This window comes from Pseudophryne corroboree, chromosome 2 (assembly GCF_028390025.1).
Source record: "Pseudophryne corroboree isolate aPseCor3 chromosome 2, aPseCor3.hap2, whole genome shotgun sequence".
Taxonomy (NCBI): domain Eukaryota; kingdom Metazoa; phylum Chordata; class Amphibia; order Anura; family Myobatrachidae; genus Pseudophryne; species Pseudophryne corroboree.
In genome coordinates, this window is record NC_086445.1 from 814,325,009 (window position 1) to 814,351,102 (window position 26,094).

Here is a 26,094-nt window from a genome sequence, read left to right on the forward strand (position 1 = left end):
AAGTGCACATAACTGTATTTAAAAGTTCAAAGATAGATTCCAATCATGATCTACAGCAACAGAAATCAGCTGGTAATTGTCGGTCAAAGCTTAATTAGCAATCCAGGGTTCCTTTTATCTGCCTTTCAGTTGTAATTATGTCCTCCAAGTGCGCAGATGATTAGAGAGCATAGAATGGTTTTATGATAATTCAGATTAGAGCTCTATAGCAGTTCAATTATCCGTTTAGTATAATCACACAGACAATGCAGAAGATGGAATTACCAGACCAGGCTGTCACGGAAATTTCTCCACCAAATTGCTAGTATTTTTCAAGCTGACACTGCATGGATACTTAACGGTGTTGGACCCAGCGGTCAGGATGTCCCGGGAGGGCTTGCCGGATATGGCGGTCACGGCGTTCGGTCCTCACAACTGGTAGACGCACTGAAAGGTTTGCACACTGAGGAAACGAGTGGCAGGGAACCAGGCTGACTGTAGCATACACGGTGCACAATGGAGCGTCCTCTACGCGTTTCTCCGCTCTAGTGGTAAGCGGTTTCCTCAGGAGGTTACTGGACATTAGCTCCAGAGGGACGATCACAGGCCCAGCCATGGATGGGTCCCGGAGCCGCGCCGCCGGCCCCCTTACAGAGCCAGAAGAGTGAAGAGGTCCGGAAAATCGGCGGCAGAAGACGTCCTGTCTTCAATAAGGTAGCGCACAGCACCGCAGCTGTGCGCCATTGCTCTCAGCACACTTCACACTCCGGTCACTGAGGGTGCAGGGCGCTGGGGGGGGGGGGGCGCCCTGGGACGCAATGAAAATACCTTAAATGGCTAAAAATACATCACATATAGCTCCTGGGCTATATGGATGTATTTAACCCCTGCCAGTTTTCCACAAAAAAGCGGGAGAAAGGCCGCCGAAAAAGGGGCGGAGCCTATCTCCTCAGCACACAAGCGCCATTTTTTCCTCACAGCTCCGTTGGAGGAAGGCTCCCTGACTCTCCCCTGCAGTCCTGCACAACAGAAACAGGGTAAAACAAGAGAGGGGGGGCACTAAATTGGCATATTAATATATACAGCAGCTATATTAGGGAAAAACACTTATATAAGGTTATCCCTGTATATATATAGCGCTCTGGTGTGTGCTGGCAAACTCTCCCTCTGTCTCCCCAAAGGGCTAGTGGGGTCCTGTCCTCTATCAGAGCATTCCCTGTGTGTGTGCTGTGTGTCGGTACGCTGTGTCGACATGTATGAGGAGGAAAATGGTGTGGAGGCGGAGCAATTGCCTGTGTTAGTGATGTCACCCCCTAGGGAGTCGACACCTGACTGGATGGTCTTATGGAAAGAATTACGTGATAGTGTCGGAACTTTACAAAAGACTGTTGACGACATGAGACAGCCGGCAAATCAGTTAATACCTGTACATGCGTCTCAAACACCGTCAGGGGCTATAAAACGCCCGTTACCTCAGGTCGATACGGACACTGACTCCAGTGTCGACGGTGAGGAAACAAACGTATTTTCCAGTAGGGCCACACGTTACATGATCACGGCAATGAAGGAGGTTTTGAACATTTCTGATACTACAAGTACCACAAAAAAGGGTATTATGTGGGGTGTGAAAAAACTACCCGTAGTTTTTCCTGAATCAGATGAATTAAATGAGGTGTGTGATGAAGCGTGGGTTTCCCCCGATAAAAAACTGCTAATTTCTAAAAAATTATTGGCATTATACCCTTTCCCACCAGAGGTTAGGGCGCGTTGGGAAACACCCCCTAGCGTAGATAAGGCGCTCACACGCTTATCAAAACAAGTGGCGTTACCGTCCCCTGATACGGCCGCCCTCAAGGAACCAGCTGATAGGAAGCTGGAAAATATCCTTAAAAGTATATACACACATACTGGTATTATACTGCGACCAGCAATCGCCTCAGCCTGGATGTGCAGTGCTGGGGTGGCTTGGTCGGATTCCCTGACTGAAAATATTGATACCCTGGACAGGGACAATATATTATTGACTATAGAGCATTTAAAGGATGCATTTCTATATATGCGAGATGCACAGAGGGATATTTGCACTCTGGCATCAAGAGTAAGTGCGATATCCATTTCTGCCAGAAGAGGATTATGGACGCGACAGTGGTCAGGGGATGCGGATTCCAAACGGCATATGGAAGTATTGCCGTATAAAGGGGAGGAGTTATTTGGGGTCGGTCTATCGGACCTGGTGGCCACGGCAACGGCTGGAAAATCCACCTTTTTACCCCAAGTCACCTCGCAGCAGAAAAAGATACCGTCTTTTCAGGCTCAGTCCTTTCGTCCCCATAAGGGCAAGCGGGCAAAAGGCCACTCATATCTGCCCCGGGGCAGAGGAAGGGGAAAAAGACTGCAGCAAACAGCCTCTTCCCACGAACAGAAGCCCTCCCCCGCTTCTGCCAAGTCCTCAGCATGACGCTGGGGCCTTACAAGCGGACTCAGGCACGGTGGGGGCCCGTCTCAAGAATTTCAGCGCGCAGTGGGCTCACTCGCAAGTGGACCCCTGGATCCTGCAGGTAGTATCTCTGGGGTACAAATTGGAATTCGAGACGTCTCCCCCTCGCCGGTTCCTGAAGTCTGCTTTACCAACGTCTCCCCCCGACAGGGAGGCGGTATTGGAAGCCATTCACAAGCTGTATTCCCAGCAGGTGATAATCAAGGTACCCCTCCTACAACAGGGAAAGGGGTATTATTCCACGCTGTTTGTGGTACCGAAGCCGGACGGCTCGGTGAGACCCATTTTAAATCTGAAATCCTTGAACACTTACATAAAAAGGTTCAAGTTCAAGATGGAGTCACTCAGAGCAGTGATAGCGAACCTGGATGAAGGGGACTATATGGTGTCTCTGGACATCAAGGATGCTTACCTCCATGTCCCAATTTGCCCTTCTCACCAAGGGTACCTCAGGTTTGTGGTACAGAACTGTCACTATCAGTTTCAGACGCTGCCGTTTGGATTGTCCACGGCACCCCGGGTCTTTACCAAGGTAATGGCCGAAATGATGATTCTTCTTCGAAGAAAAGGCGTCTTAATTATCCCTTACTTGGATGATCTCCTGATAAGGGCAAGGTCCAGAGAACAGTTAGAGGTCGGAGTAGCACTATCTCAAGTAGTACTACGACAGCACGGATGGATTCTAAATATTCCAAAATCACAGCTGATTCCGACGACACGTCTGCTGTTCCTAGGGATGATTCTGGACACAGTACAGAAAAAGGTGTTTCTCCCGGAGGAGAAAGCCAAGGAGTTATCCGACCTAGTCAGGAACCTCCTAAGACCAGGCCAAGTGTCAGTACATCAATGCACAAGGGTCCTGGGAAAGATGGTGGCTTCTTACGAAGCGATTCCATTCGGCAGATTCCACGCAAGAACTTTTCAGTGGGATCTGCTGGACAAATGGTCCGGATCGCATCTTCAAATGCATCAGCGGATAACCCTGTCTCCAAGGACAAGGGTGTCTCTCCTGTGGTGGTTACAGAGTGCTCATCTCCTAGAGGGCCGCAGATTCGGCATTCAGGATTGGGTCCTGGTGACCACGGATGCCAGCCTGAGAGGCTGGGGAGCAGTCACACAGGGAAGAAATTTCCAGGGCTTGTGGTCAAGCATGGAAACGTCACTTCACATAAATATCCTGGAACTAAGGGCCATTTACAATGCCCTAAGTCAGGCAAGACCTCTGCTTCAGGGTCAGCCGGTGTTGATCCAGTCGGACAACATCACGGCAGTCGCCCACGTAAACAGACAGGGCGGCACAAGAAGCAGGAGGGCAATGATGGAAGTGGCAAGGATTCTTCGCTGGGCGGAGAATCATGTGATAGCACTGTCAGCAGTGTTCATTCCGGGAGTGGACAACTGGGAAGCAGACTTCCTCAGCAGACACGATCTTCACCCGGGGGAGTGGGGACTTCACCCAGAAGTCTTCCACATGATTGTGAACCGTTGGGAAAAACCAAAGGTGGACATGATGGCGTCCCGCCTCAACAAAAAACTGGACAGATATTGCGCCAGGTCAAGGGACCCTCAGGCAATAGCTGTGGACGCTCTGGTAACACCGTGGGTGTACCAGTCAGTGTATGTGTTCCCTCCTCTTCCTCTCATACCAAAAGTACTGAGAATCATAAGAAGGAGAGGAGTAAAGACTATACTCGTGGCTCCGGATTGGCCAAGAAGGACTTGGTACCCGGAAATTCAAGAGATGCTCACGGAAGACCCGTGGCCTCTACCTCTAAGAAAGGACCTGCTCCAGCAGGGACCATGTCTGTTCCAAGACTTACCGCGGCTGCGTTTGACGGCATGGCGGTTGAACGCCGGATCCTGAAGGAAAAAGGCATTCCGGATGAAGTCATCCCTACCCTGATCAAAGCCAGGAAGGATGTAACCATACAACATTATCACCGTATTTGGCGTAAATATGTTGCGTGGTGCGAGGCCAGGAAGGCCCCTACAGAGGAATTTCAACTGGGTCGTTTCCTGCATTTCCTGCAAACAGGACTGTCTATGGGCCTCAAATTAGGGTCCATTAAGGTTCAAATTTCGGCCCTGTCAATATTCTTCCAAAAAGAACTGGCTTCTGTTCCTGAAGTTCAGACGTTTGTCAAGGGAGTACTGCATATACAGCCTCCTTTTGTGCCTCCAGTGGCACCTTGGGATCTCAATGTAGTTTTGGGATTCCTAAAATCACATTGGTTTGAACCACTCACCACTGTGGACTTAAAATATCTCACATGGAAAGTGGTAATGCTGTTAGCCCTGGCTTCAGCCAGGCGTGTCTCAGAATTGGCGGCTTTATCCTATAAAAGCCCTTACCTAATTTTTCATACGGACAGGGCAGAATTGAGGACTCGTCCTCAATTTCTTCCTAAGGTGGTTTCAGCATTTCACTTAAACCAGCCTATTGTGGTGCCTGCGGCTACTAGGGACTTGGAGGATTCCAAGTTGCTGGACGTAGTCAGGGCCCTGAAAATATATGTTTCCAGGACGGCTGGAGTCAGAAAATCTGATTAGCTGTTTATCCTGTATGCACCCAGCAAGCTGGGTGCTCCTGCTTCTAAGCAGACGATTGCTCGTTGGATTTGTAGTACAATTCAGCTTGCACGTTCTGTGGCAGGCCTGCCACAGCCAAAATCTGTAAAAGCCCATTCCACACGGAAAGTGGGCTCATCTTGGGCGGCTGCCCGAGGGGTCTCGGCTTTACAACTTTGCCGAGCAGCTACTTGGTCAGGGGCAAACACGTTTGCTAAATTCTACAAATTTGATACCCTGGCTGAGGAGGACCTGGAGTTCTCTCATTCGGTGCTGCAGAGTCATCCGCACTCTCCCGCCCGTTTGGGAGCTTTGGTATAATCCCCATGGTCCTTTCGGAGTCCCCAGCATCCACTAGGACGTTAGAGAAAATAAGAATTTACTTACCGATAATTCTATTTCTCATAGTCCGTAGTGGATGCTGGGCGCCCATCCCAAGTGCGGATTGTCTGCATTACTTGTACATAGTTATTGTTACAAAAATCGGGTTATTGTTGTTGTGAGCCATCTTTTCAGAGGCTCCTTCTGTTATCATGCTGTTAACTGGGTTCAGATCACAAGTTGTACGGTGTGATTGGTGTGGCTGGTATGAGTCTTACCCGGGATTCAAAATCCTTCCTTATTGTGTACGCTCGTCCGGGCACAGTATCCTAACTGAGGCTTGGAGGAGGGTCATAGGGGGAGGAGCCAGTGCACACCAGCTAGTCCTAAAGCTTTTACTTTGTGCCCAGTCTCCTGCGGAGCCGCTGTTCCCCATGGTCCTTTCGGAGTCCCCAGCATCCACTACGGACTATGAGAAATAGAATTATCGGTAAGTAAATTCTTATTTTTACCGTCTTTTATTTAAAATTGAACTACTTCTATTTTTCTAACTGCAGGATGCAATGCTCATTATGTACGTGGATCAGAGTTGCCTGCAATTCTGTCTGTGTACGGACTACACAATTTTTAGCAAAACCAAGCATGCTGCCTACAAAGCTTGGAGCTATTATGGGTGATTCTGAGTTGCATGGGTCTAAGTGGCCCATTTATCAACAAGTTTTAGTTATTTAAATGTCTTTACGTATAACAAATGGTGCTCCAGCCAATTAGCTTCCAACTTTCACTTTTCAAACACATGACAGTTAGAAGCTGATTGGCTGGAACACCATTTATCATATACGCAATAAGTTTAAAATCAGCAAAAACTCATTGATAAGGGGCCTCTTAGTTGGATCTCCACTTTTGTCTGAATTGAGAGTATGGGGCAGAAGCTACATACAGTATTTGCAAATAGGATAATAAGCATTCCATGGGTGTGCTATAGGCGTGTTGACGGAATCGCTGTCTATTCAGAGGTGAGCGCATGCAGAGATCGGGCTGGTGCACATGTATGCATGCTGCTTATGATGATGGTGGCATGGTCGCATAGATGCGGCCAACTCTGAATACAAGCATAGATCTGCATTTATTTTTGATTGTGGTAAGAGGCCACAATTGTGGACACTTTATGTGCAACTTTAAATCAGCCTCTTTATGTTTGTGTGTTATTCGCTGTATAAGTTATATTTATTGACAGGGAGTATTTCTAATACATAATACTGATGGCAGTGAGTACTACCGTGGGGCCACCTCCAAGGGCGCAAGGCTAATGGGGCAGCATGGCGACAGAGTTACTTCCCAGTTTCTGAAATGCTTGGAGAGGTACCTGGCTACCCATATAGCGGCCTGGTGCCCAACAACCTGCTTTCTGGTTCTGGCATTGTCATTGCAGGTAGGATCATCGAAGTTCCCTGCACTGTACATAATGGTATTTATAATACAGTACAACTAAATCATGACATTGTTTACTGGATGCGACATGGTGGTGGTGTGTTGGCAGTTACAATAGTTGTGTAGTTTTGTTAAACTAGCCATAAATGTGGGGATCTAGCTGTTGGTAACAATTTGCTGAATGCTCATATATGTGGCTAGTTTGGATACATATTTAGAATGCTAAACTGGACAGATTACAGTTGCCACATGCTGATCGTGCAGTCAGTTGGTATCAGGCCAAACATATCATGACGTCATGTCACAGGTCAGTTTGTTGAAAAAAAATTAAATCAGCATATCTAGATTTTTCTGTTGATTCTCACATGAACTGGGATACCAGCAACAATGGGTACATGCATAGCTACCATAGGTGCAGGGAGTGCACTACTATGGATCAGAATATGAACAGGGGCACTATGGGGCATAACACTAACTAAGGCACTACTATGGATCAGAATATGAACAGGGGCACTATGGGGCATAACACTAAGGCACTACTATGGATCAGAATATGAACAGGGGCACTATGGGGCATAACACTAAGGCACTACTATGGATCAGAATATGAACAGGGGCACTATGGGGCATAACACTAAGGCACTACTATGGATCAGAATATGAACAGGGGCACTATGGGGCATAACACTAAGGCACTACTATGGATCAGAATATGAACAGGGGCACTATGGGGCATAACACTAAGGCACTACTATGGATCAGAATATGAACAGGGGCACTATGGGGCATAACACTAAGGCACTACTATGGATCAGAATATGAACAGGGGCACTATGGGGCATAACACTAAGGCACTACTATGGATCAGAATATGAACTGGGGCACTATGGGGCATAACACTAAGGCACTACTATGGATCAGAATATGATCAGGGGCACTATGGGGCATAACACTAAGGCACTACTATGGATCAGAATATGAACAGGGGCACTATGGGGCATAACACTAAGGCACTACTATGGATCAGAATATGAATAGGGGCACTATGGGGCATAACACTAAGGCACTACTATGGATCAGAATATGAACAGGGGCACTATAAGGCATAACACTAAGACACTACTATGGATCAGAATATGAACAGGGGCACTATGGGGCATAACACCAAGGCACTACTATGGATCAGAATATGAATAGGGGCACTATGGGGCATAACACTAAGGCACTACTATGGATCACAATATGAACAGGGGCACTATGGGGCATAACACTAAGGCACTACTATGGATCACAATATGAACAGGGGCACTATGGGGCATAACACTAAGGCACTACTATGGATCAGAATATGAACAGGGGCACTATGGGGCGTAACACCAAGGCACTACTATGGATCAGAATATGAACAGGGGCACTATGGGGCTTAACACTAAGGCACTACTATGGATCAGAATATGAACAGGGGCACTATGGGGCATAACACTAAGGCACTACTATGGATCAGAATATGAACAGGGGCACTATGGGGCATAACACTAAGGCACTACTATGGATCAGAATATGAACAGGGGCACTATAAGGCATAACACTAAGACACTACTATGGATCAGAATATGAACAGGGGCACTATGGGGCATAACACCAAGGCACTACTATGGATCAGAATATGAATAGGGGCACTATGGGGCATAACACTAATGCACTACTATGGATCAGAATATGAACAGGGGCACTATGGGGCATAACACTAAGGCACTACTATGGATCAGAATATGAACAGGGGCACTATGGGGCATAACACCAAGGCACTACTATGGATCACAATATGAACAGGGGCACTATGGGGCTTAACACTAAGGCACTACTATGGATCAGAATATGAACAGGGGCACTATGGGGCATAACACTAAGGCACTACTATGGATCAGAATATGAACAGGGGCACTATGGGGCATAACACCAAGGCACTACTATGGATCAGAATATGAACAGGGGCACTATGGGGCATAACACTAAGGCACTACTATGGATCAGAATATGAACAGGGGCACTATGGGGCATAACACTAACTAAGGCACTACTATGGATCAGAATATGAACAGGAGCACTATGGGGCATAACACTAAGGCACTACTATGGATCAGAATATGAACAGGGGCACTATGGGGCATAACACTAAGGCACTACTATGGATCAGAATATGAACAGGGGCACTATGGGGTATAACACCAAGGCACTACTATGGATCAGAATATGAACAGGGGCACTATGGGGCATAACACCAAGGCACTACTATGGATCAGAATATGAACAGGGGCACTATGGGGCATAACACTAACTAAGGCACTACTATAGATCAGAATATGAACAGGGGCACTATGGGGCATAACACTAACTAAGGCACTACTATGGATCAGAATATGAACAGGGGCACTATGGGGCATAACACTAACTAAGGCACTACTATGGATCAGAATATGAACAGGGGCACTATGGGGCATAACACTAACTAAGGCACTACTATGGATCAGAATATGAACAGGGGCACTATGGGGCATAACACTAAGGCACTACTATGGATCAGAATATGAACAGGGGCACTATGGGGCATAACACCAAGGCACTACTATGGATCACAATATGAACAGGGGCACTATGGGGCTTAACACTAAGGCACTACTATGGATCAGAATATGAACAGGGGCACTATGGGGCATAACACTAAGGCACTACTATGGATCAGAATATGAACAGGGGCACTATGGGGCATAACACCAAGGCACTACTATGGATCAGAATATGAACAGGGGCACTATGGGGCATAACACTAAGGCACTACTATGGATCAGAATATGAACAGGGGCACTATGGGGCATAACACTAACTAAGGCACTACTATGGATCAGAATATGAACAGGAGCACTATGGGGCATAACACTAAGGCACTACTATGGATCAGAATATGAACAGGGGCACTATGGGGCATAACACTAAGGCACTACTATGGATCAGAATATGAACAGGGGCACTATGGGGTATAACACCAAGGCACTACTATGGATCAGAATATGAACAGGGGCACTATGGGGCATAACACCAAGGCACTACTATGGATCAGAATATGAACAGGGGCACTATGGGGCATAACACTAACTAAGGCACTACTATGGATCAGAATATGAACAGGGGCACTATGGGGCATAACACTAACTAAGGCACTACTATAGATCAGAATATGAACAGGGGCACTATGGGGCATAACACTAACTAAGGCACTACTATGGATCAGAATATGAACAGGGGCACTATGGGGCATAACACTAACTAAGGCACTACTATGGATCAGAATATGAACAGGGGCACTATGGGGCATAACACTAACTAAGGCACTACTATGGATCAGAATATGAACAGGGGCACTATGGGGCATAACACTAACTAAGGCACTACTATGGATCAGAATATGAACAGGGGCACTATGGGGCATAACACTAACTAAGGCACTACTATGGATCAGAATATGAACAGGGGCACTATGGGGCATAACACTAACTAAGGCACTACTATGGATCAGAATATGAATAGGGGCACTATGGGGCATAACACTAATGCACTACTATGGATCAGAATATGAACAGGGGCACTATGGGGCATAACACTAAGGCACTACTATGGATCAGAATATGAACAGGGGCACTATGGGGCATAACACCAAGGCACTACTATGGATCACAATATGAACAGGGGCACTATGGGGCTTAACACTAAGGCACTACTATGGATCAGAATATGAACAGGGGCACTATGGGGCATAACACTAAGGCACTACTATGGATCAGAATATGAACAGGGGCACTATGGGGCATAACACCAAGGCACTACTATGGATCAGAATATGAACAGGGGCACTATGGGGCATAACACTAAGGCACTACTATGGATCAGAATATGAACAGGGGCACTATGGGGCATAACACTAACTAAGGCACTACTATGGATCAGAATATGAACAGGGGCACTATGGGGCATAACACTAAGGCACTACTATGGATCAGAATATGAACAGGGGCACTATGGGGCATAACACCAAGGCACTACTATGGATCACAATATGAACAGGGGCACTATGGGGCTTAACACTAAGGCACTACTATGGATCAGAATATGAACAGGGGCACTATGGGGCATAACACTAAGGCACTACTATGGATCAGAATATGAACAGGGGCACTATGGGGCATAACACCAAGGCACTACTATGGATCAGAATATGAACAGGGGCACTATGGGGCATAACACTAAGGCACTACTATGGATCAGAATATGAACAGGGGCACTATGGGGCATAACACTAACTAAGGCACTACTATGGATCAGAATATGAACAGGAGCACTATGGGGCATAACACTAAGGCACTACTATGGATCAGAATATGAACAGGGGCACTATGGGGCATAACACTAAGGCACTACTATGGATCAGAATATGAACAGGGGCACTATGGGGTATAACACCAAGGCACTACTATGGATCAGAATATGAACAGGGGCACTATGGGGCATAACACCAAGGCACTACTATGGATCAGAATATGAACAGGGGCACTATGGGGCATAACACTAACTAAGGCACTACTATGGATCAGAATATGAACAGGGGCACTATGGGGCATAACACTAACTAAGGCACTACTATAGATCAGAATATGAACAGGGGCACTATGGGGCATAACACTAACTAAGGCACTACTATGGATCAGAATATGAACAGGGGCACTATGGGGCATAACACTAACTAAGGCACTACTATGGATCAGAATATGAACAGGGGCACTATGGGGCATAACACTAACTAAGGCACTACTATGGATCAGAATATGAACAGGGGCACTATGGGGCATAACACTAACTAAGGCACTACTATGGATCAGAATATGAACAGGGGCACTATGGGGCATAACACTAACTAAGGCACTACTATGGATCAGAATATGAACAGGGGCACTATGGGGCATAACACTAACTAAGGCACTACTATGGATCAGAATATGAATAGGGGCACTATGGGGCATAACACTAATGCACTACTATGGATCAGAATATGAACAGGGGCACTATGGGGCATAACACTAAGGCACTACTATGGATCAGAATATGAACAGGGGCACTATGGGGCATAACACCAAGGCACTACTATGGATCACAATATGAACAGGGGCACTATGGGGCTTAACACTAAGGCACTACTATGGATCAGAATATGAACAGGGGCACTATGGGGCATAACACTAAGGCACTACTATGGATCAGAATATGAACAGGGGCACTATGGGGCATAACACCAAGGCACTACTATGGATCAGAATATGAACAGGGGCACTATGGGGCATAACACTAAGGCACTACTATGGATCAGAATATGAACAGGGGCACTATGGGGCATAACACTAACTAAGGCACTACTATGGATCAGAATATGAACAGGAGCACTATGGGGCATAACACTAAGGCACTACTATGGATCAGAATATGAACAGGGGCACTATGGGGCATAACACTAAGGCACTACTATTGATCAGAATATGAACAGGGGCACTATGGGGTATAACACCAAGGCACTACTATGGATCAGAATATGAACAGGGGCACTATGGGGCATAACACCAAGGCACTACTATGGATCAGAATATGAACAGGGGCACTATGGGGCATAACACTAAGGCACTACTATGGATCAGAATATGAACAGGGGCACTATGGGGCATAACACCAAGGCACTACTATGGATCAGAATATGAACAGGGGCACTATGGGGCATAACACTAACTAAGGCACTACTATGGATCAGAATATGAACAGGGGCACTATGGGGCATAACACTAAGGCACTACTATGGATCAGAATATGAACAGGGGCACTATGGGGCATAACACTAAGGCACTACTATGGATCAGAATATGAACAGGGGCACTATGGGGTATAACACCAAGGCACTACTATGGATCAGAATATGAACAGGGGCACTATGGGGCATAACACCAAGGCACTACTATGGATCAGAATATGAACAGGGGCACTATGGGGCATAACACTAAGGCACTACTATGGATCAGAATATGAACAGGGGCACTATGGGGCATAACACTAACTAAGGCACTACTATAGATCAGAATATGAACAGGGGCACTATGGGGCATAACACTAACTAAGGCACTACTATGGATCAGAATATGAACAGGGGCACTATGGGGCATAACACTAACTAAGGCACTACTATGGATCAGAATATGAACAGGGGCACTATGGGGCATAACACCAAGGCACTACTAAGGATCAGAATATGAACAGGGGCACTATGGGGCATAACACTAACTAAGGCACTACTATGGATCAGAATATGAACAGGGGCACTATGGGGCATAACACTAACTAAGGCACTACTATGGATCAGAATATGAACAGGGGCACTATGGGGCATAACACTAACTAAGGCACTACTATGGATCAGAATATGAACAGGGGCACTATGGGGCATAACACTAAGGCACTACTATGGATCAGAATATGAACAGGGGCACTATGGGGCATAACACCAAGGCACTACTATGGATCACAATATGAACAGGGGCACTATGGGGCATAACACTAACTAAGGCACTACTATGGATCAGAATATGAACAGGGGCACTATGGGGCATAACACTAAGGCACTACTATGGATCAGAATATGAACAGGGGCACTATGGGGCATAACACTAAGGCACTACTATGGATCAGAATATGAACAGGGGCACTATGGGGTATAACACCAAGGCACTACTATGGATCAGAATATGAACAGGGGCACTATGGGGCATAACACTAAGGCACTACTATGGATCAGAATATGAACAGGGGCACTATGGGGCATAACACTAAGGCACTACTATGGATCAGAATATGAACAGGGGCACTATGGGGTATAACACCAAGGCACTACTATGGATCAGAATATGAACAGGGGCACTATGGGGCATAACACCAAGGCACTACTATGGATCAGAATATGAACAGGGGCACTATGGGGCATAACACTAACTAAGGCACTACTATGGATCAGAATATGAACAGGGGCACTATGGGGCATAACACTAACTAAGGCACTACTATAGATCAGAATATGAACAGGGGCACTATGGGGCATAACACTAACTAAGGCACTACTATGGATCAGAATATGAACAGGGGCACTATGGGGCATAACACTAACTAAGGCACTACTATGGATCAGAATATGAACAGGGGCACTATGGGGCATAACACCAAGGCACTACTAAGGATCAGAATATGAACAGGGGCACTATGGGGCATAACACTAACTAAGGCACTACTATGGATCAGAATATGAACAGGGGCACTATGGGGCATAACACTAACTAAGGCACTACTGTGGATCAGAAAATTAACTAGGGTACTGTTCTAGAAAGTAAAATTAACAGCACTGTACATGGTCCAGTAAGGCTGTGGGTATGCAGTCATATAGTTGACATTCACAATGTTGACACTGTAATGTTGAATGGTTCTGAAACTCAGCATTCAGAATGTCGACTACCTTTTTACATTTTCAACATGTCAGCAGTGATATCGTTTGGGTTAGGGGTTGGGTTAGGCTGTGGTCAGGGTTAGTTAGTATGGTCCTTACATCTACATGCATAATGCTTATGTTGAATATGTTGACATTATATCAGTTCCAACATAGAGTGTCTACATGTTGCATTTCGACTTTTAGACCCTGAAGACATTCAGGCCATGTTGTCTTAACTCGTATGCTACACCCACACAATCTAATGATTGTTGTTGTCAAGTCTTATTAAAAGGTGACTAGGGAAACAGGCCTCAGTTATGCCAGAAATGGTCCAGCCGCACTGAAGTGGCCGAATAACTGGGTCTTGTCTATTTTTGGCCACCTTTATGTGTCCCCATATTAGACATTGACCCTCATACATTGGCCGGATGTGTCCTGTGCATCCACATTTACAGTTGTGTATTTAGAGTTTTTGAGAAAAACATTCCCTGTATTTATATGTAAAGTTGCTTTTTTATGGCTTGGTGCCCATCCTAGTTTATTGAAAGGTTTGGTTCTAGAGCCTAATTCTATATTAGCATAATGGTTGCATTACACAGACACATTGGACGGTATTCAATTGATTATGTAAAGGGCGATATTCAAGTATATCTGGCTTTCGCGCTAATCGCGCCCATAGAAGTCAGGTTTAGCTGCGTAAAGCAGCTAAAGCCGACCAAAGTGCTGGATGCGATTGCGAAAAGTGCCATTTGGGCAACCAAGCGAGTAATTTTTTGCGCATTTCAGCTGGTCACCCCCTGGGGGTGCGAGCTGAATTGCAGGCACGCCATCATGCACAAACATAGCTACAATTGAATAGCTCTGTTTGGGCGCCATCTAGTGGCGTGATAACAATTGAATATCACCCATTGGGTAAATTCAGTTGTTGTTTTCGTGGCTGCCACTAGATGGCACCTGACGGTAGCAATTCCGTTTTTTTGCCGTTCGGGTGCCAATTAGCTGCGGAGGACACTTTTTTTTTCTCTCACAGCTTCCTGAGGTGTGAAAAAAAATGTGTGCAAACACGGCACTTTGGGCGTCCAAACTTTAGATTGGTTTAGCCATTTTACTAAGCTAAACCCTTTCTGTTTTGGGTGAAATATCCATGTGCGCCCAAACAACAATTGAATTGTTGCAATTATTTGGAGGTCTAAACAGTCCCATTTAGATGATCAGATAAATCTGTAAGATTTTGACTATATAATCTTATGAAAAGTGCATATCTCAAGGTGTTAGGCAGCTTGCGATACAGATTCGATGCCGATGCGCGCTCCCGTGGGGTCGGTATCGTAAGGCTAGAATGTGCAGGCAAGTCAATCTTGACTATCTAGTGTACAATCTAGTACAAAGTATAGTCAAAATTGGCACTTTGTCAAAATCGTACATAGACAAAATCTCAAGCACAGATAGTCAAAATCTGTACAATCTGTGCTATCTGGGCTTTGGGGGAGTGGAGTTCAAGGGAAATCGCATAGTCAAAATCGGGCATAGCAAGGATCTCACCGTGGGTACACACCTTTAGTCTTTGTATTGTTTAAAGTTTCTAAATATTTTTTCCATTTTGGTTTTTTAAATATATATTTTTTTATTAGTGAAACTAAAACCCCAAATCTGTCACTGACATGTATACAGAGACTGGCCCAGTAAAGCAGTTTAACCCTTTCTGATCTGAGTCCGTATCTCTAGGCCAGAATAGTACCCCTCTGCTGTCTGGAAAATAATTGTTTGCCAAAAAAACAAATATAAAACAAATTGTGCTAACCACAGCAGATAAACAGGCACCTAACTCTGGACACAAGAGCTGAGGTTTGTACTTGTACTGACATGTTCCTTCTAGTTCAAGGGCAAGGTGCATGTTTGAGCGGGTTGGGACATGCCTGACTCACTGTGCAATGATGTCAGCATGGGACTGTACTGGGTGGGAACAGTAGTAATATGATACAAGCAAACAAAACTATTTATATCACATTTGTTTTCCTTCTCTCTTTGCACAGAGTATTCCTCAGTGACTAACTTTATTGGCACATACATGTTTTATCAGCGGGAAAATGTGTGTGTACTGATGGGTATATGTAACCTTAACAGGATTGTTCAACAAATTTTATTTCCATGAGTAGATCAATACTGTCAATACACTATTTTATCTTGTTTATAGCAACGTATCTAGAATGGGTGCAGGGTACCTGGTCCAGGGAGGTCCACACTGCACCCCCTGCTCCCATACTTTATACTCACTTGTCTATAGTCTGGAGCCGCTGCAGAAATCACTGCGCTCACTGCCATTTTCCCAAGGATTTGTGCATGCACCGTAGAGAAATCACTGGGAACATAGTAGGGCTCATTCAGATGTGGTTGGAGTTGCTATTACTGCTGCTTCCTTGGGAGCGGCAGTGATAGCGCTGTATGGTGATGCAGCAGGAGGCGTCTATTACAAGTAGAGGCTTCCTGCTGCAGTAATGATCCGACCTGCGTCCTAGGATGCAGGTGTCAGATCACTGACTCACCATTGGACGGCTTACAGCACCCATGGTGCCATGCAAATCACCTGGTGCAGAGGCCAGGAAATGTTAATGCAAACACAGAGATCCCTGGCCTTTTCCATCCCTCAAATGGCAGTAACACCGCTGTTTTTACAAACGAAGGTCGTCGCCACCTCCTCCCCGCCGCCAAACGTCCTCAGACTGTCAATCACTGACAGCCTGATGCTGGACTGAGTTGTGTGTCACAGGACCCATTCACACACACACGCAGAACGGGTCCTGCACATGCTCAAAGTACCAATAATCTGTTCTTTTTGCATCAGGGCGTAACTACAACCACATCTGAATGTGCCTAGGGGTGGTCTTCAGGTTGCCGGCTGTCGGGATCCCGGCGCACAGTATACCGGCGCTGGAATCCCGACAGCCGGCATACCGACACTTTTTCTCCCTCTTGGGGGTCCACGACCCCCCTGGAGGGAGAATAAATAGCATGGCACGCCACCGTACTCGCAGCATGGCGAGCGCAGCGAGCCCGCAAGGGGCTCATTTGCACTCGCCACGCTGTCAGTATGCCGGCGGTCGGGCTTCCAGCGCCAGTATGCTGGTCGCCGGCATACCCTACTACACCTGTGCCTAGTGTGCACATGAGCAGTAGACTCTGGAGCAGTTCCAGAGTATACTCGCAATTACGCCACAAGAGAGGAGGGGGCCCTACGGAGACCCCCACCTCTCTTTAACCGCCCTTGCTTGCATAGCTGACACTTAATTCCATTATTTTATTGTGTATAAATAGGGTTATTTGTCTTTCACATTTACTGCTAACACTGTCAAGCCACATCCCTTTACTATCTCAATCCCTGCACTTCCTATCAGCTATTGTGACGCATAAATGTACACACTTATCACTCCTGACGTGAACCTGAATAGTGATGGAGATTTGGCCAGCCCACAATATACACATGCTTAGACATGTGCTCTTTCACGTGTCCTACACATGAGCCCCATGATGCCTAGTTTTTTAAATCTTAATCAATACAATTCTGTATTGTAATTGGATCATATATTGTATGCTATACTTAAGGGCCCTACACACTATGCGATCCACCGCCGAGCTGCCCGACGGCGGATATGGCTGACGGGCGACCTGGTGGTGGGGGGAACAGTGACGGGGCAGTGAAGTTTCTGCACTCCCCGCGTCACCCGGCTCCATAGCAGTACAGGCAAATATGGACGAGATCGTCCATATTGGCCTGCATGCACAAGCGACGGGGCACCAGTGATGAACGAGCGTTCATCGCTGGTGCCTCCACACTGAAAGATATGAACGGTATCTCATTCATTAATGAACGAGATCGTTCATATCTTTCAGTAATATCGCCCAGTGTTATTAGGCTTTTATTATTGTTCAATAATCAGTGAAAATTTATTTTTATACATGTCATTTTTATTTCTTGATTTAACTCTCAGGTTTATTATTTCATAGAAAACATGCGTTGCGCCAGTGCCATCCTGAAGTCCAATGACCGCGTCAGCAGAGAGGTTTGTCGGAACCTTTTTGGACCTGTGGATCATGAACGCCTTAAAATGGACTATAAAGCAGCGATAAGTGAGTCTGTGGAAGAGGCCAAACGCAGATGGAACTTTGATTTTGTCAATGAGGTTCCACTGGAAGGTGAATTTAAATGGGAGAAAGTTGAATTCCCAGATACTAATGGTCGCAAACGAAAACAAAAACTTATTACAGGTAATTCAAAATATTCTACAGTGTTTTTTGCAGGGGAAGGCCTACAGAGTTTCCAGCTAGCTTTGCTTTAAATAAAAAATATAGTCCATTAAGAACTGAGTTTATGTTCAATGTAATGATCAATAAAGTTTATGCAGTAGAGCAGTGTTTTTCAACCACTGCCGTGGCAGACTAGTGTGCTCTGAGCAGTCTCCAGGTGTGCCGCCATAGAACCAGAGCCAGGGCCGCCCGTGTTTTGCGCTACTGAGGCCCTGGAACGATCAATACTGTTGGGTTTAGTGGTTGCAGAGTCAGTTCTAATTTTGGGCCCGGGCACTCTTCTGGCTTTCTCAGATGTGGCTCAGGCTTTACCTATGGAGAAGCTGTGACATGACACAACTGCACCATGCATCACCAATATATTTGAGTGTGCCTTGGCAATATTTAGATCTTGTTCAGTGTGCCGCGAGTTGTAAAAGGTTGAAAATCTCTGCAGTAGAGGTATATTATGGTGTAAACCATAGTATGGTATAAAGACTAGACTGGGTGGTATTCAAATGATATATCACGCCCAATCGCCTTTCTGAAGTGATCCCCGTTATTGCGCATATCGTGCCCATAGTAATCAGGTTTAGCTGCATAAAGGGTTGGGTGGTTCGAGTGGAAATGATTATACCACACCCGTCAGCAGAAACAAAACGGGTGTGGTATATACAGATGATCGTCTTTGACATCAAATGGATTGCCTTGTGTTGTCATTATGCCAAATATCAGCTTCAATGTAACCATTTATATTCTCTGTATAATTTCTTATTCAGCCATAATGTTTGTCCAGTAGCCATAGCTATGACATTTTGGCCTAGAGCTGTAGTGCTCAAGAGACAAGCTAGAACTGCACTGGAAGCACACATACATCTGAACTGTACCTCTTTAAGTGGGACTGTTCCAATTTCAGAAAAGGAATCTCCCGTTCACCACTTCTATGCATAGCAGAGCTGCAGGGAATAGGTGCCACATGCACCGCAATGAACAGGTGTTTGGAGGTGAGGGTAGGGGACTAAGGGCCAGACTGTCGCTTTACAAGTGCTAGGCATGTCCATCAGGACCCTGACTGTGCCCCCATTCCTAGCTTAATATCATTGGAGCACAGTACATAGATAGGACGTGCATAGCTCCAAACTTTGCTCTTCCTTCAACCATTAATGGGAATGTGACCTTGTTATATGCTAAATGTCTAGTCGTCTAGTTACTCCTCTTAACTTTAATACTGATAACACAGTTTTTTTCCCTCAGCTTCACTATATTGATTTTCAACTGCATAGTCCTTTATAGATGTGTGTCATTAGTTACTGGACTAATGTGTCTTTGTGAGCTGTGACATATCCAGTCATATACGTACATTTGAAAATATATAATGAGCGGGCCGCCATCGAAGGGGAACTGCCGGGGCCCGCTCAGCCAGGCTGTCTCACACTGCTTACCGATATGAGCTGATGCATAGTGTCATAAGTGTGGCGGGTGGGTTGCAGGGCTACTGGGATTTTCGTTAGGCAGGGGAGCAGTGATGTAGCGTTAGTGACCCCCACCTTCACCCCAGACGATCACTACCACAGCCTTGTCATTCTTTTCTGGTCCTGCACCTTCGGTAAGTGTCACAGACCCCCTGCACTGCAACCTGTCACCACAATCCACCCCATCCTCTTCCTGACCTCAGGACATACACTATCCACACCCCAGGGACATACATTTCCAACCTTATCCCGGCCTCACCCCCCTAGACATACAGTAACCCCACCCATGGACATTCACTACCTGCCCTACAACCACCACCCCTGGCCCCAGGGACATATACTACCCGGCATCAGGAATATATAGACTCCCCACCCTACAAACCCCCACAGCCCCGGGGACATACACTGCCCGCCCTACCCCCTGGCCCTAGGGACATACGCTACCTTTTCCCCTGCCTTAGGGACATAAATCACCTGCCCTGCCCCTAGTCCCTGACACATACAGACACATGCCTGCTTAGGGCGCTGCGGCTCCTCGTTACGCCTCTGGCCGGGAAATGAACCAGCCAGGTGCCCCGCAGTTTGGGAGTAGGCTGCCTATTTTGTTAGGCCAGGGACATATGTGTCTCAGTGCTGGTCTGCATCTGTTTGCAATTACATGAACACGCCCGTACCGTACCAGGACAATGCGGTATGCCCAACTCAGGTTCAGGCCCTGTGTGTTTTTGAACCAACCCAGAGAAAGAGGATAGGAATGCTCAGAGCTCTTTGTTAAAGAGGAATTTCCACTGATACATAACAATGTGCCATAGCACACCCTTATGAACCACAGGTGTACTAGGTACATAGAATTATTACTTGGGTTATATTGTCTGTAGTATTGCCACTTCAGAATAATATTATAACAGCCACAAATTATTTAATGTTGTGATGGGTTAAATGCAGTTCATCTATTTTTGTATGAGTTTTTTTTAATGCAAGATGTTCAATTAATTTCACTTTGCTCTTTCCTCAGAGTTCTTTCAAGTGAAACGTCGCTGCTCTTCCTTCTCTAAGCCAGTCTAGCCCCTGACTGGCCCAGTTCCAGACTTCACAAAGCTTGTTTTCCAAGCGTCCTTCCTCAGGACAAGAATTAAAAGTATGCGTTTCCATATTAATATCCGTTTGAGGATGTAAATCGTCTACTTATGAATATATATAGACAATACCTGGATTGTTGAACAGCTGGAAATATAAATGCACTTCATACAGACTCTGGAGAGCGTCTAACCCCTTTGTTGCTATAGGAAAACAGATTTAGCTCAAAAGAAGTCATTAATCACTGCATATATATGAAGAAAGTTTTCCAAGGGCTAATGTGTGTCATGTGTACATATGTATTTTGTGGAACTATATAAGTTATAATTTCAAATTACAGTAAGCACATCAATATTTAAAAAGGGATGCTGTGAATGTAAACATGTTCACCAATGGGCGTTTTTATAAAAACAGATTAGAAGCATTTTAATGCTCTAAGTCATTCCTAAAATGCCTCCCTCTCCATTCACTTGCATTGGAGTCTAAACAAACAAGGCTATGAATATTTTCTCTTTAGAACCCGCCTTGTACAGTGATGTACATTTTCCACACACCTAAATGTTGCAACATGAAGAAAATTGCCTATAGCCATATATGTAATAAAAAAAAAAAAAGCCTGTGCGGTGTTAGTGTGGCGCAGCATATAATGGTCTGTATTCTATACACTCTATATAGCGAAGAAGAAAAGACAGGCTAAAAACACAAATGTAAACACAACACTTATACAAATACTGAATTTGATGGTACAGATGTATTAACTGAAACTATGCTTTTGTAAAGTGTTGCTGCCCTTAGTGTACTGTTATTTACTATACTGTATTGGTGGATGTTTAGGCAATTTACAATGTTTATTATACTAAGCACTCTGGGTTTTGGATCATATACCGTTTTCCTATATTCATCCTGCAAATCCATGTACAAACTCTCTGTTGTCTGACTTGTGTTGTGAAATGTTTTATTTATGTTTTGGAAATGTTAAGTGTATGGCAATATTTTGGGCTTTATGCTAATTTAAGATGTGGTAGAAACACACACATTTGTGTATATATGTTACTAAAGAAATTATATTAATTTATGTGCTTTAATAATATAATGTTTAGATTTTTGGCAACATTACTTTTAAGGACTGAAATATTTTTCTATTGTACAAAGTATAAGAGGGCTAAAATCGACAGAGCTACAGCTGTATTGCTTGTGTAATGTGTTGTTTACTTTACATCTTGGTTCAGGCCTGGCCAACCTGTGGCTCTCCAGCTGTTGTGAAACTACACACCATTCCATAATAGCAAAACTGTGGCAGGGCATGCTGGGACATGTAGTTTCACAATAGCTGGAGAGCCGCAGGGCTGTTTTAGTCGCGATTCCTTTGTTTGTACACAGGTGTACTCTGCACAGATTAAGATTACCATTACCTATGTATATTTCAATGCCTTGGGTACAGGGAAATGCTGGGTCTCTGTGACCTGCAATACTTCCTTCTACATACCAACACTTCAAGAGTGGGGTTTAAATGTAGCAGGGCAAAGTGTCCAATAAAATTAGAGGTTTGTATACAAGATCTGTGGTAAAATAAATCTGCTGTGATTCCGACACTTGTTACTTGGACCTTCCCCTGCAGCATAACATGGCTTAGTCTCTGTAAAACATTGCACCTTCTACTTGGAGTTACATTTAAACAAGGCCCAATACAGTATGTAGAGGTTACTACAAATATACATATGTATATAATATATATATATATATATATATATATATATATATATATATATATATATAATGTGTATATGTTGCAACACTAAAAGCCTCGATTCACGTCAGCACTTTACATTCAGCCAAACTTTGCACTTGTGTCCTTATACTGCAGGGCTGCGTTGTTTCAACAGGTGTCGGTCTTCTAGTTGGCCACATTCATTGTAAATATCTACAAGAGCCATGTAACCTTGTAAACAAAATAATTATACCTTTCTTCAAGGCTGCATTAAATGCTAGTTTGACCAAAATTATTAACATCTACTGTACATCCTCCCCACTATGTAATAAAATTATTACTACAACATTTTAAATGGCTTCCATTTAAAAATGGAGACCTACAGTAACTTCATAATAATAGTATTGTACTACTAGCTGGGTCCTGAGCAATCTGATAAACAGTAAAAATAAAGAGCTGTAACCAATAGCAACACTATTTACTTTCTTTTTCATTGCACACATAAAGTTACATCTGTAATCTATTTGCTTGCTGTAAGTTACACACCAGGTTCTATGAAACAATTTCATAAATGTTCCCCAGTGTTTTTCCAGTTTTGTTGCAGAATCTTAGGCTGGGTACACTACACACATGTCGATATATCGTTCACACAGCCGACGAACGATATATCGACTGAGCCATTGGCTCATGTGTACAGCCGATATGTCTGTGACACAGACATATCACATTGCCTGAGCAGCATGACAAATGGCGATATATCTTGCAGATATAGCGGTTCATCTGCCTGTGTTTATAGGCATCCTGACGATAAACCAATGTGCCCGCCATGGGAACCGCACCGCAGACAATGATGTCCACCAGTTCCTGTGGCCAGGCATGTTGGGCGGTGGATTGGTAAGTATGTATGCGCAGTTCTTTTGTGCAGAACACTTACCAAATCGTTGGATTTGTTGGCCCATTACGCAGCCAGCTCATCCATTATTAAGTTGTGTACCCAGCCTTACTCTATATTAAATGGTAACTTTTAATGCTTAGAAATCTGTCAATTTCAAAGGAAAAAAAATACATTTTAAATGTTATTTTAAATAACACATTTGTGCGAGCAATGTAGATATAGCTCTCTCATATTTGGGTTTAGCGGACCTTTGGGATTTGCAGGAGTTGGGTTCCTGCTGGGCTAATCTATATACATAGAAATGCAAAAGATATATACAGATGGATACTTCAAATTGTTAATAAATTTGTGCCAATATACATAAAAATGTATAATTGAATTATTGTAGTTCTTGTGTTTTAATTATTTTTGTGTGCGGGGATACTTGGCATAAAACATAGAGTATCCACTGAATCTTGGGTGGTCTTCTGGTTGCTGGCGGCCGGGCTCCTAGCGACCAGCATACCGGCGCCGGAATCCCGACCGGCAGCATACCGACATCTTTTCTCCCTCTTGGGGGTCCACGACTCCCCTGGAGGGAGAATAGATAGCGTTGTGCGCCACCATGCCCGCAGCGAGCCCGCAAGGGGCTCATTTGCGCTCGCCCAGCTGTCGGTATGCCGGCGGTCAGGATTCCGGCGCGGGTATGCTGGTCGCCGGGACCCCGACCGCCGGCAAACCATACTACACCCCTGAATCTTTTGTGGACATTTATAAAGAGTGGTACAAAAGTTGCTGTTCCCATGGCAATCAACCATGTTTGCTTTAATTTTCTAAACTGTACTACAAAAATGCGGAATACATCCACTCTCTGCAGAGGTTTTCAGGCATCCACCAGTCTGCAGAGGTTTTCAGGAAAGTTAATACTTAAGGCCATAATTTTTCAAACAATAATAACGTGTAAAAAAAGTTAGTAAGTACTATGAAGGGTTTCCAACTTTTGTGCTCTTCCAATGTTCATGTTTACTATAATGCACTTTGTATGCCAAACTGTTAGCACTAATTATTATTTTGTACATACTATGCTGGAGCATTGTGTAATTAAAAGCCTACAGTGTATTTATTAAGAATAAAGGAGTAATTCTAAGTACCTGGTCATGTGTTTCTTTATCTACATTTTGTGTTATTGTTTCTGATTTACGGTGACTGCAAATGTAAAAATGATAATCAAAGAAAAAGAGTTCAGTGATCAGACTGAGCAGAATGATCCTTTGGGCATAGGCATGCGCAGCAGCTGACACGGGTGTGCCGCTCTGGCACTTTCCCCCTCCGTCAGGTAACGGACTACCTCCTCCACCCTTTGCTATGGGACATAGGGCCTAATTCAGACCTGATCGCACGCTAGGTTTTTTCGCTGCGCAGCGATCAGGCCTGTACTGCGCATGTGCGTTGTACGGGTACAAAGCGGATCGGTGCTGTGCGATGGATTTAACGAAGAATCCATTCGCACAGCCGATCGCAAGGTGATTGACAGGAAGAAGGCGTTTGTGGGAGTCAACAATTGACCGTTTTCTGGGAGTGTTTGGAAAAATGCAGACGTGTCCAAGCGTTTGCAGGGCGGGTGTCTGACGTCAATTCCGGGCACGGATAGGCAGAAGTGATCGCAGCAGCTGAGTAAGTCCTAAGCTAGCAAAAAAGGGGTTTGGGTAAGGCCGCACTGGAACTAACTAAACAATATATAGATACCTCAGAATTAACTGACACTCTTGGGAAATTCTCTCCCTTGATTGGTCAAATGTATACCTACACCGAATTGGTATTATTGGTAACAAAAGATTTTGACGGTCAGTGGTGCTCCCAAGGGTATGAAAACACGTATCACAAAAAAGACTACAGAGAAGACAAGATAACCCTGGTAGGGAGCACTCTTATCTGAGGTAACAAAATAATTTTTTATATTAATGAAACAATCTTAAAATTACAAATTTTATTAGATATGCCTTAAAAATTGAAATCTACAAAGCCCGTGTGGTTTCACTAGTAAATATGTGATCATATGCGAAAATATGTTGGATAATATATATATAGTGTCTTATCTAAATGACCTCAGAACAATTAAATATGTTAAAGTCCGTCTGCGTAATAATTCCCTTAACACTGGTGTGTGGCTAAATAAGGATATATTTAAAAATTAAGTGGTGTGACCATCATCTTATCAATTGTATAGCCCATATACAGGTTTCTCAGGGCAATCAGTTTGAATCACAGGTCACTGATTGGTTATTTTAGATTGGGTCACCTATACAACAGTGTGAGGCCCAG

At 44.7% G+C, this 26,094-nt stretch overlaps 1 protein-coding gene across 1 annotated transcript in view; it reads left to right on the forward strand.

Moving 5' to 3' along the window:
- Window positions 1-24,919, forward strand: part of LOC135049798 (cyclin-dependent kinase inhibitor 1-like) — a 47,754-nt gene extending 22,835 nt beyond the window's left edge. Inside the window, exons 2-3 of the mRNA XM_063955673.1 lie at window positions 18,363-18,623; window positions 21,129-24,919. Coding sequence (XP_063811743.1) covers window positions 18,363-18,623; window positions 21,129-21,178 — 311 coding nt within the window. The 3' untranslated portion in view covers window positions 21,179-24,919. The remainder of the gene's footprint in view (window positions 1-18,362; window positions 18,624-21,128) is intronic.
- The last annotated feature ends 1,175 nt before the right edge of the window (window positions 24,920-26,094 follow it).